The 12,471-nt window shown below is 38.0% G+C and overlaps 1 protein-coding gene across 2 annotated transcripts in view; it reads left to right on the top strand.

Annotated features, from left to right (window-relative positions):
* Positions 1-6,161, top strand: part of LOC139936609 (serine/threonine-protein kinase Nek1-like) — a 46,814-nt gene extending 40,653 nt beyond the window's left edge. For both annotated transcript variants that reach the window (XM_071931451.1, XM_071931452.1), the window contains 4 exons: positions 344-526; positions 1,023-1,156; positions 2,114-2,246; positions 3,125-6,161. In XM_071931451.1, coding sequence (XP_071787552.1) covers positions 344-526; positions 1,023-1,156; positions 2,114-2,246; positions 3,125-3,135 — 461 coding nt within the window. In that variant the 3' untranslated portion in view covers positions 3,136-6,161. The remainder of the gene's footprint in view (positions 1-343; positions 527-1,022; positions 1,157-2,113; positions 2,247-3,124) is intronic.
* The last annotated feature ends 6,310 nt before the right edge of the window (positions 6,162-12,471 follow it).

Genomic DNA, 12,471 nt, shown 5'->3' on the forward strand with positions numbered 1-12,471 from the left:
ATGTCTTGCCGACAGTCTATGCCAGGTTCACCCCCCCCCCCCCTTTCAATCAAACTCTTGGGCTTACTATGGAGCCAGTCATTAGTGGAACCTTTCTGCATGACATCTACTCTAGAATAATAGTGGTAATAAACGGTAAATATTTAGCGCCAAAGTCGCCTAGGGCAAAGAATGGCAAAGGCTGTGGGTTTGAATCCCACCCAAGTATTCACAAGACTCGGTGGGAAAATTACAGTGCATTGCACACATCAGTGTAAGGGTAATCCCAAATAATATAGTTTTAAATTGTGTTAATCTTTCATGTTGTGAGGAGTGTTTTAACTGTTGAAAATCTTCTCGGCAGATGCTGAGGACAACCCCACCATAGCAGATCATAAGGGTCAAGGGTCAACTGGGGGGTCAGATGACAGGTCATCCAAGTCTTCCTCGCCGGTCGGAGCCGAGGGTGGGGATGAGGAAGAAGATGACATGGCTGACGGGAATGAGTCGGGAGAGAGTAAACCTATCAATGAAGACTGGGACTCGGGTAGGTGTTTTTGTTGCTGGTGTATTGATTTGTTTGTTATGTGATTTTCTTTCTAGGGGTGTGAGGGGTAGATCATCAAATGCCTGTAACATTTTCAAGCCTGCGGACTATGAACAGCAAATTACATGTGACCGGTTTCAAAAAACCTTAATTAATTTTTACATTATCTTCATGCAGACTTGAATCCTTGATTTTGATTGGTCGATCCATAGCAACAAGGAGTGTTATTGATCATATATTGCACTGCCCATATCTCACTCTGTGTGTTCTAACTCCGCCTATTGTGCTTTTTCGAAAGTGGCGTGTTTTTGTCAAATGCTGATCATCACATGCGTTGCTTAAACTTTGCTGGAAGATAAATTCATGGAAATACAGACAAAATATAGCGAGTTTGAGTATGGATATGGTACACAGAAGTGCCATATTTTGTTCGTACTCCACTCGCGCTTGTGTGATAACTTATACTAAGTCAGATTCAATGATTTATTTACTTCAGGAGACGGGACTGACGGGGAAGAGGAGAGGGAGGGAGACGACGAGAGTCTCTTCAGTCGACTTGAAGAATCTAGACTACAACTGGAGAAGGAACTAGGGTGCGATACCTTCATCAAAGCTTACAAATCAATACAGGTAAGACAACCTACATTTTGACCATTTCTTATTTTGATTGCCGCAATCTTAATAAGCATCGGTCACAGGGCAATCTAGACTACAACTGGAGAAGGAACTAGGGTGCGATACCTTCATCAAAGCTTACAAATCAATACAGGTGAGACTTCCTACCTGTTGACCATTGCTTATTTTGATTGCTTCAATCTTAAAGAGCATCGGTCACTAGACTACAACTAGAGAAGGAACTAGGGTGCGATACCTTCATCAAAGCTTACAAATCAATACAGGTAAGACTACTTACCTGTTGACCATTGCTTATTTTGATTGTCATGAATAAGCATTGTTTTTATTTTTAAAACATTTTTTAATGAGATGTTGCCTTACAAGTACATCACACGGCCAGATGGCCACCTCAATGTGAGGGCTACACTTCATCGGTTTGGGCTATCGACCAAAATCAACTGCCACCTGGGGCACGCTATTTCTGGGGCTGAAACAGGGTTACCCCTTTAATACAGTCTGATGTAGGCTTGGGTATTCTCCACCAGGAGCCTGGCTAGTAGAGCAGAATGCACTACCTGCCCAACTTTTTTCGAACCAAATATGTTCAAGTGCCTTGCTCAAGGGCACAAGCATCGTGACTCAAAACAAACCCACACTATGCTGCTGACAACACCAGGCCCCAATTTCATAGAGCAGCTTAAGCAGACAATATTGCCTTATAATTGTTGCTCAGCAAAATTGAGCAGGACACCGGTCACAAATTGCACCTGAGACATGGTATTGTGGCTGGCGACCTTGTTCTATTAAGCATAAGTTTGTTGTGCTTAGCAACTTGTTGTGCTTAAGCATCTATGTGAGATTGGGCCCACAGCTTGGATCCAGTAAACTAGACCAATCGACAACGATATTAAACCGATCCTTTACTCGTGTCTTTAAACTTCTTGTCGTTGATTCTTGTTGTGATCCTGCCAGGCAATCCATGAAGACGAGGATGAAGATATAGAGCAAGGCACCAAGGTGATTGGTAGCATCTTAGCCGAGGATCAAGAACACCTATACACTAAGATACTACAACTAGTCATGGCTGACGGAGCGTATACAGAAGGTTAGAAACCCCCCCCCCCAAAAAAAATCAATCGTTGTGCCTTGTTTCATACCACAACCGATATATAGCAGTGGGAATCCAGGCCTGATATTTCACGGAGGCATTGAAGGCGATTTCCTCTGTGCCCCTGGTCAATGCCTCGGTGCCCTTTAAATCCTCTCGTAGAAAGTGACAATTTCCTCTTGAAGTGCCTGAAATTGCCTAGGAACTTGCCCTTTCAAAAATGTAGAATACACGCCTGGAGTTTACCAAAATGTTCCTATTGACTCCTTTGCACGATGCGCAGTGCAATGCGCTATATTTGTGACGGTGCAAGGGCGCTATAAATAGTATTTTTATCACTTCCGGGGGTACATGCGATTTGCCCTGCACAGATTAATAGGCATTATGTCACTTTTGTTGCGCCATAGTTGCAATTTGCTTTAAAGGTGGACTATAACAGCTCCTTTAAAGTCTTATTGTCCTTTGATGGATTAGACGTCTGTGGTGGTAATGTGTTCCAGTCTTTAATAACTGTTGTGGGTATGAATGAATATACCCCCGGAAGTGATTTAGAGCGCCCACACGCAGTCAATCCCTGGGCCATGTTTCATAGAGCTGCTTCAGCAGAAAATATTGCTTAACAATTTTCTGCTCAGCAGAAATGAGCAGGGTACCAGTCGCAAGTTGTACATGTGACATGGTAGGTTGGCCGGCTACATGAACCTTATTCTGGTAAGCAGAATTTTGTTGTGCTTAGCTATTTTTGTGCTTTAAGCAGCTCTATGAACTTGGGCCAAGATTATCATCAGGAGACAATGTTTCCTCAAGTGTTGAATTCCTACCCATTTTTGTACACATTTTAAAACTGTTTCCCCACCCCCCATCCCCCTTCACAGATAATGATTGAAAGATGTTTCCACATTCCAAGCTGCCTCCAACGAGAAATCAAAATTATTGTCGAAATCACTGATGTCTTTGAAGAAATATAACCACGTTCGTTAGCCTTAATTTCTAGCCTCCAAGTACTGTCCACCTATGTAAGTTTTCTATCCAGATATATATATTGAAGATTGAAGGTAATGTCTCGTCTATAACTTTCAAGTAAAAGTTTAAAGTAATAGAATCAAATTATCGTGAAGAAATAGTGCAACGTATGTGCAACCCATGGCTTGTGAAACATGTGGCATCACTGTCACATGTTTGTTGTTAGAATCACCCCTTAAGACATGTTTTCCCATTCCAATGCAGAATTTAACCCTCCTAGAATAACTTACGAATGGCAGAAAACTGTTCAATTTTTCACGCTCAGTTTTCTTGAAACACAATTTGCACATTAAATGCTTACACCCTTTTATCTAAAATTTCTCTGCATCCCTCCTCCGGGCACACAACTAGTTCTTTTTATAACATACATATTATGTAACACATTTACAACTTTTGATTCATAATAAGAAGTGTGCATGATCTTGAAGAACTTAACTTAACTTAACTTAAATGCATTTATAAAGCGCTTTAATGCTGTTTCAAAGCGCTGTACAGTCAAGAAAAACATTAAAATGCAGGATTAAAAAACATGAGCAAAAATAGCAATGTGGTTTTTGAAAAATACACAACATTGCATTGCAAACAATCATATTACACGGAATAACTTACACTGTCAGTGTTTTCTAACTATTATCCGCTGGAACAAAACTTCAAAATAAAACGCATGCACAATTAACACAAAGTGTAGTAATTAACACTGAGGGATTTGTGAACAAGAGCCCAATTTCACGGTTTTGCTAACTTGCTTACTCTGCACTTACAACTAAGGTTCTCTGCTTAGCTTTCAATTCAATTCTTTAATTTTTAGAAGAAAAAAATAAGCAGATTAATAGTTAGCTTATAATACCAGAAGTACATGTGTAATGCATGCGTTAACTTTGTTTTAGAACTCAGTACTATGTTATCAAATTATACTGTCATGAAGTGTCTTATATCACGCAAGGAACATTGTCAATCGACTCAACAAACGGGATATTTGGAATTTTCAGTTAGACTGATGACAGTGTTTTCTTATTTTGTGCTTTCTAAAAGTAAACCAACTGTGATAGACCATAAAATGGTGTGAGATCTTACATTACTTTACAACGCTTCAATTCAACATGCAGAATTGTGATCTTTGGAAGATAGAACTTCGGTTGGGTTATGATTTTAGTACTTTTTCTTGTGGAATAGTTATTAAGAAATTTGGTAAAGTTAAATCTTTGATCATATTTTGAAGAAAACATGTTTTACTGTCTAAATGTGTGCATCTATGCATCTTTTCAGATCAGCAGATTTTGTTTTTATTTATTCAGCTGTGCCATTGACAATGGAGACTTTGGAACGCTTGGTGGCAGCAGACTTATTAGGTAAAATTCCATTGTTTACGCAGTTCTGAGCATGCATAGATTTCCAAGGACGATTCATTTACCTGGTAAGTCTGCTGCCACCTAGCGTCCCAAAAGTTCCCCATTGAAAAACACAGTACAAGTCTTGCAGTGCCTTGCACGTTTTTTTTTCAGGACAAACTGCAGTTCGAGCATGTCTCCTGTGATTTTACCAAGAGAACATATAATCTGAGTTAAAGTAGCACATTTTTATATTAACTTATGCAGCTGTTGTTAGATTGCCCATATCATTTCAATGTTTGTCAGCCCTTGTACTAAATAAAATGTTGAGTATTTATTTTTTTTCCAAAGAGCGAATATCATGCATGTTAATGGTGAGCAACTTCATCAATCTAGACTATTTTAATGCTTAAGTACTAGTTATTATACTAAAAGGCTTTCATTCAGTGCAAGTATCAGTTCATTCTACACTACACCCTGCTCACCTGCCTTAAAGGGAATGTATACCTTTGGGTTTTTTAATCATTCAGAATGGTTATGTCCACGCAGTAACAATATTTTGATGTGGGATACACACAATCTGAGAAGTGCATCTGACAGAAAGGTTTCTCAGATTCAAATTTTTGGGACAAAACGATGAATACTATCGAGGCTGCTAAATCCGATATCGCGATAAACTTTAAGAGTGATCACCAATATATGCCTTCCCTTTTAGCATTCCTGAAACCATCTCAGCTCCTTAGGAGTATGCAGCAACGTGCGCTAAACCATAACACCCTATGAATTGTGTATTGGGTAGGCTTAAAGGCAGTGGACACTATTGGTAATTACTCGAAATAATTATCAGCATAAAACCTCACTTGGTAGTGAGTAATGGGGAGAGGTTGACAGTATAAAACATTGTGAGAAACGGCTCCCTCTGAAGGAACGGCATTTTTGAGAAAGAAGTAATTTTCCACGAATTTGATTTTGAGACCTCAAGTTTAGAATTTGAGATCTCAAAATCAAGCATATAAAAGTACACAACTTTGTGTGACATGGTTTTTTTCTTTTTCTTTCAAAGTTATCTCGCAACTCCGTCGACCAATCGAACTCATATTTTCACAGGTTTGTTATTTTATGCAAATTGTGAGATACACAAGGGTGAGAAGACTGGTCTTTGACAATTACCAATAGTGTCCAGTGTCTTTAATTATTGAGTGGAAGCAACCATTAGCCCAAGGTTTCATTATTTAACAATAGTTAAAAATGTACATTGTATTATACCAAAATTGCCTTTTTTTGTGTGTGAACGTAACTTAAAAAGCAAAATGCAAAACTGAAGCATGTGCTATAGCAGAAATAGAATGCATGTGTTTTTTTGTACATGGTAGACATGTAAATGTATGTTTATTAGCTTGTGATATTGTATTCAGAAAGACTGGTCATGCTTTTGTTTTTCAATTACTGGTTTATTGTAATTTTGTTTTATGATTTGGGAAAACCACCTGTGTGATTTTTAAAGTAACCTACTCCTGTGAAGTATGTGCATATTTTGTTAAATAAACTAATTATCAACCAATGGTTTTTGTTTGTTTTGTCATCTGTTATGTTGTTGTGTTCCGTGAACAAAGAGAAAAACAATGGGTATTATTCTCAAGGTACAATAGCCTCCTTAAGATGACACGCCCTAGAGGTAGATACCTTAACAACCTCAGAGTAGAAGCGCCATAGCCTGGACATTTTCTGAGGGAAGGGGGATGGTTTTGTCAGCGGTGGGTATCATGCAGTTGTGTTTTGGAAGGGGGGCTGCCATTTACCATCCTCAAGTTCTTGCCGTTATATGGCTGTGGTAGAGATCGCGATCGTTAACTACATCAGATTTTTTCCCCCCATATTTTGTGATCACTACTGTGATTTGTTTTCATTGGGGACAGCGTGGGGGGGGGGTGCATATGATGCCTTGGGCTACTCCATGGCTACCCCGCTGCAGAGCGTATCTCTGTTATAAATAAAGGGGCGAACTGAACAAAAGGGACTACAACAGGATTTGAATCTGTGACCTCTAAGTTCATGCGCAAGTGCTCTACCAGCTGAGTTATCCAGACCTATTGTTGGGGGACTCCCTATTTGTTTTTTCTGGTGCAAGTCAGACCTCTTAAAACCATTCATAAGTTTGACTTTGATCCCCTTTGAGCCAAGCTCACTTTGCACAATCTGATGACGTATATGATTACTACAAGCTTAGGAAATTTATCTGATAAATAAATAAATAACGGTTTTGGGCTTACCTTCCATTATTTTTTTAAAGTTTTTATTTACATTTATTTCATTTTATTAAAACCGTTTCAATAAGTCAGAATCAGGGGCTGAATTCAATTTGAATTACAAAGTTAAAAAAGAAAGAAAAAAAAGTAAAAATATAATTTATTTTAACAAGAGTCAATTCAAGTGCAACAAGGTAATTTTACTACAAAAAACACACACACTAAAATGAAACAAACAAAAATCACTACAATCAAAGACAGTAATCAAGTACATTGAAATTGGCCAGCCAAAAGTGTGGCTTTAGATCTTCTCACAGTTATAAATTTTCTGTCATAAAAATCAGTAGATAGCCTAAATGTTTTATTTAGAAAAACGAATGTGTTGCCGAATTATTACACTGAAGACCACTCTTAATAAGCCCTATTTGTCAGAAGCTCAAAAGGTATATTAAGTAATTTTATCAAACCCATACAATCTGCACTAATTACCTTCTAAGTCCCGAGCAGACGACACAAACCTTGTGCGTACACCTGATGCGCATGCGTGTGACATTCTGAAGTTTTTAGTTCATACGCGCGCGTATCTGCTGCACGCCTTAAAGTTTCTCCTTTTTCTGAGTAGTTTTACCCCAAATCATCCAATTCATTGTTCAAAAGCTGACAGAAACTTTCAATTCTGAGAAGTTTTTCTGACAACTTTTGTGTATAAAAATAATGTGTATAAAGGGGGCTTGGCTTAGGTACAGTAGAACGTTTACCTTAATGTTTGTTTCAGCAAACAAAAACACTTGGCTCAGAAAACTGCACGCACTTGACATTTTAACCAGTTTTAAAACATTCACAAGTATCAAAAAGCAACTCCTAACAGCGTTGTTAGGGTCACTACAGGAGTTATGCATATCTCGCAAATTCCTTGCGCTATCTCGCAAATTCCTTGCGCTATATGAACCAAGATGCAAATCTCTTTGTTATGCAAATGAGACGTTTCTGTATTGGCCAATGAAATTCTCTGTTTTCGACCACGAGTGGACGAAAACATGTGCGTACAGTTTGACATGAGCATAACATCAAACCACACGGACGAGTCAACACGTACTTTTTTCAGCTTTCGTAAGCACACTTTTTCGTCTGCTACACATTCTCGTCTGCTAAAACAAAACCAGTTTTTCTAGCCTTTATTTACGGAAAAATCTAGTAAACTGTCAATATTCTTGTTGAGAACATGGAGAAAGTGACTCCAGTGTGTGTGAATTGCTTCGTCTGAGCCGACACAGAGTGGAATACTGCCAAAAGACTATGGAATATTGCCGGCATCGATGTTGAACTGCAGCGCGACGGACCAGCAGAGGCTATTTTATTGGAACTTTCTCTTGTTTCTTCGAGACGGCAAAAAATAACCTCCATAACCGGCTAATTTCTCAGTGGAGCTTTCAGTCTTTATGCTCCATTAGGTTGGCTTCAACCCAACTTGCGTAACGGGGACTTTTAAAGAACATTTTAAAAGGCGGTGAAGACGGTACTGAAATTCATGCCCCACCGGAGAAGACGAACCCAGTGCGCGGGACCAGACTGCAGCCCACGGCCAGCCGGAGGAGAGAGCTGTAACACCCGGTCACCGGTTGACCAGAGCTTCACCGCCCGGACCACCAGTTGAAGGAGACATGCACCCGGCCCAACTATAAGAGATAACGGAATGGGTGTTGCTGCCCACGAACCTGATAAAAAGGTAAATACTAATTATTTTTGCGAATTCAACACTGGGGAAAAACTGGCTCAAAGTCGCTAACGTTTGACTCAACCAGTCTTGTCTCATTTTAGCCAAACATGCGGCTCATTTTGAGCCAATCTTCTTGGCCACTTGTGAACAGAGAAGCCGGCATTTTTGGCTGAAACTGCGCCGGTTCTTTTTTCCAGTTAACCACTGTCATAATTAATTTATTTGCAACTGAACTTTGTTGTGTGAAACCTAGGACAACTGAATGTAATTTAATACAATCCTGACAATTCTTTACGTACACTTGCTCACTTTCAATCTCAAAAAGACTGATCTACTGAGGGGGAAATTTGTTGAAATTTGTACGTTTATAGTTGTCACTTCCGTAAGGGTGCTAACCGACTGCCAAATTAGTGACTAAAAACTATGTTATTTTGAGTAGAAATTATATCCCCCTGGTTTTTTTTTTCTTCGGTAGTTGAGAATTTTAAAAATGGCGGCCGAGCCAATTTTTTTCCATGTGCAACAGCTCCACCATTAAGCCCCGCCCACCTTGTTTCTTAACGATATCCACGTGGGTAGCTTATTAGTTGGGCGCGTGTCTGGGCTCAGGTCGCGTGTTCGTGGTTGTGATTAGTCAGTTATATTTTAGAGGCGGAGTCTGATTTATCAGCTGATTAATTGTTTGTGTAATGTAGTGTACATGGTGTGAGCAGTGTATACCTGTCATGTACATTATGGACATGTACATTTGTTTATTATTATAGGCTAAGCTTTTAAATAGTTTGGTTTCGCAAGTTGTGGAAGAATGGAACTAGCTAACAAAGAGGGACAATTTTACTTGTCAAGAGTTATGCAGCTTGAATAGATATTATCTGGAGCATTTAATGATAAGAGTGTTCAGAGCCTCTGGCTAGAAGTAGTCCTAAATTTGTTGTACTACTTTTTTTTAGGGTCCATTGAAAAAATTGTCTCTGTTTTTTAGTGAGCTGCTAAAAAGAGTTCCATTTCCAGGTTCTTATTATACAGTGACAGTCATGTTTGGTTCTCTCAACTAGTCTAGACCATTATTTGAAAAAAGGTATCTATTTAAAGACAGTGTACACTATTGGTAATTTTCAAAGACCAGTCTTCACAGTTGGTGTATCTGAACATATGCATAAAATAACAAACCTGTGAAAATTTGAGCTCAATCGGTCGTCAAAGTTGCGAGATAATAATGAAAGAAAAAACACCTTGTCACACGGAGTTGTGTGCTTTCAGATGCTTGATTTCGAGACCTCAAATTCTAAACTTGAGGTCCCGAAATCAAATTCGTGGAAAATTACTTCTTTCTCGAAAACTACTCCACTTCAGAGGGAGCCATTTCTCACAATGTTTTATACCACCAACCTCTCTCTATTACTCGATACCAAGTAAGGTTTTATGCTAATAATTATTTATGCGAGTAATTACCAATAGTGTCCACTGCCTTTAAGTGGGTAAGCGGCATTTTTGAGTGTGGTAACCCATCCAATTCACACAATTTGGTGTGCTGAATCCAAAAATCTGTGACACCAAGCCAAATTTTGAGATCAAGTTTTCTTATCAACAAATCAAATAAAACCAATTAAAAACACAAACTATGCGAAATACACATCTGTATTTGTTCATCGATGTCACAACTTGACCTTGTATTGGTAATGGGATATATCTGTACCCAAACATTAAGAATAAATTTGAGTGTATAGCTACTGATTATAAATGCATTTTCGTAAGAATAATTTAATGGATTTTTGTAAGAACAACTAAGGAAATTTTAAGTGTGAAACAAGCAACATTTTGAAGTGTTTCAGTTTGATATCACAATGTATATATAGAATAAATGTTAATGAAGTAGTTACTCTCTCCTCCTTATAAAAGAAAATAAACAATTAATATAGTACTCAACACAATTCATCTGAACCTTGACTTAATAACAGCACTCATCTTTCAGTTGTCATTTTGGGAGAAAATTCTAAATCACAAACCTCATTCTTTCAGGAAGTTCACTGTGTACATTAATACGATTAGGTTCAAAGTTTGTTCCTTTTTTCCATTTGGGGGAAAATATTTTAAGACTTTTCTTAATATCATGCCGTTCTTCGCAATACAATATTGCTGGATAAAAAATGTATATATGTCTGTGCACTTTTGAATGTGCACCGACCTTTTTGTTAAGCAAAGCAATTTGGCACATTTTTTACTAGGCCATTATTGCATTATATTATTGAAGAGAAACATGCATTATTGACAATGTATGCTTCATTATTGGGAACAAACTGACCCCCCCCCCCCAAAAAAAGGGAGTCTACATATGTGGATTGAGCAGTAAATAACTTTTTGTTGTCCTTTATTGCTAAATCTAATTTTCTTCCTTAAAGGAACACGTTGCCTTGGATCGGACGAGTTGGTCAAAACAAAAGCGTTTGTAACCGTTTTTTTATAGAATGCATATGGTTGGAAAGATGTTTTAAAAGTAGAATACAATGATCCACACAAGTTTGCCTCGAAATTGCGTGGTTTTCCTTCTACTGTGCGAACTAACATGGTCGGCCATTTATGGGAGTCAAAATTTTGACCCCCATAAATGGCCGACGTGTTAGTCGACAAGGTAAAAGGAAAACCACGCAATTTCGAGGCATGTTTGTGTGGATCATTGTATTCTACTTTCACAACATCTTTCTACCCATATGCATTTTATAAAAAACGGTTACAAACGCTTTTCAAAGACCAACTCGACCGATCCAAGGCAACGTGTTCCTTTAATGTTTGTATAATATAAACATGACAAAATGTGTGCTATACTGCAAACAAACTAACTGAAATATATAATGTTTAAATTGTTAGCCTAGAAAAGTTAGATTGATTCGTTAATTCTGGAGCATGTTTTTTATAATATGGGGGAGATAATTGAAAAACAAAAATGCGTTGCTTCAAAATCCGTTTTTTACACTGGCGAGATAATTTAAAGCCATAAATTTTATTGCAAACAAATACACAGCTCTTACTGTATCATTGAGTAGGCTCACCTGGTATGCGTATAAAGCAGTGTAAATTGTAACATAGGTGAACTGCGGTTTTGTGCTTTTAACAACAGAGAATAAGCCAAAGTTATCATCAAAATTAATGAGTATCCCTTTGTAAAAAAAACAACTCAAATTCTTTAAATAATATCTTGAAAGCAGTAACTGGTCCCTCTGCCAGTGCAATGTAGTGTATGTATATGTCCTTTCTCAATGACTCAACACACGATAGCTCCAAATCAATTTGCTGTTAGTGTAAGGTAGTTACATAGTGTGACTGTGTGAATTACACTCAAAACACTATTATGGTACCCAGACTGTACAGGATACCTGACTTGTATGATATCCTTATAATATATTTACATGTATATGGAACTACAGCAGAACCTGACTATTTTTGCTTGTAAAGTACTGTCTTCTGCTTTAGGTTTTAAAAATAACTTTACTTTGACTTACAACATTACAATCAACATGTACATTTTGCACAGTCAACATAACAATTACAAAAGAATCAAACACAATGGCTCTATTGAATGGGGTGCAACAATAGAAACCTTGAATGTCCATTGCTTCTTTGCAACAATGTACTGAATTGAAACTTATTTTGAGTATTTTTGAAACTGAGTTGAGTATTTGCCAACCTATGACCATACCTTGAATAAATGAGGTCAGTGTTTAATGACTTGAATTTTAGTCTTAAAATTTTGTTTGTCTTGTCTTTTCAGGTCTCACTTTTCTCTGACTGGCTGACCAGTGAAGATTTCTATGGAGTGTGCGTTATTGAAGATTCTGACTGATCCATGAAGTTGAAGGTTTCTATGGAGTGTGTGGTATTGGTTTCTGACGATTTGGAGTTCTACAAAGGTA

Source organism: Asterias amurensis, chromosome 4 (assembly GCF_032118995.1).
Source record: "Asterias amurensis chromosome 4, ASM3211899v1".
NCBI lineage: Eukaryota > Metazoa > Echinodermata > Asteroidea > Forcipulatida > Asteriidae > Asterias > Asterias amurensis.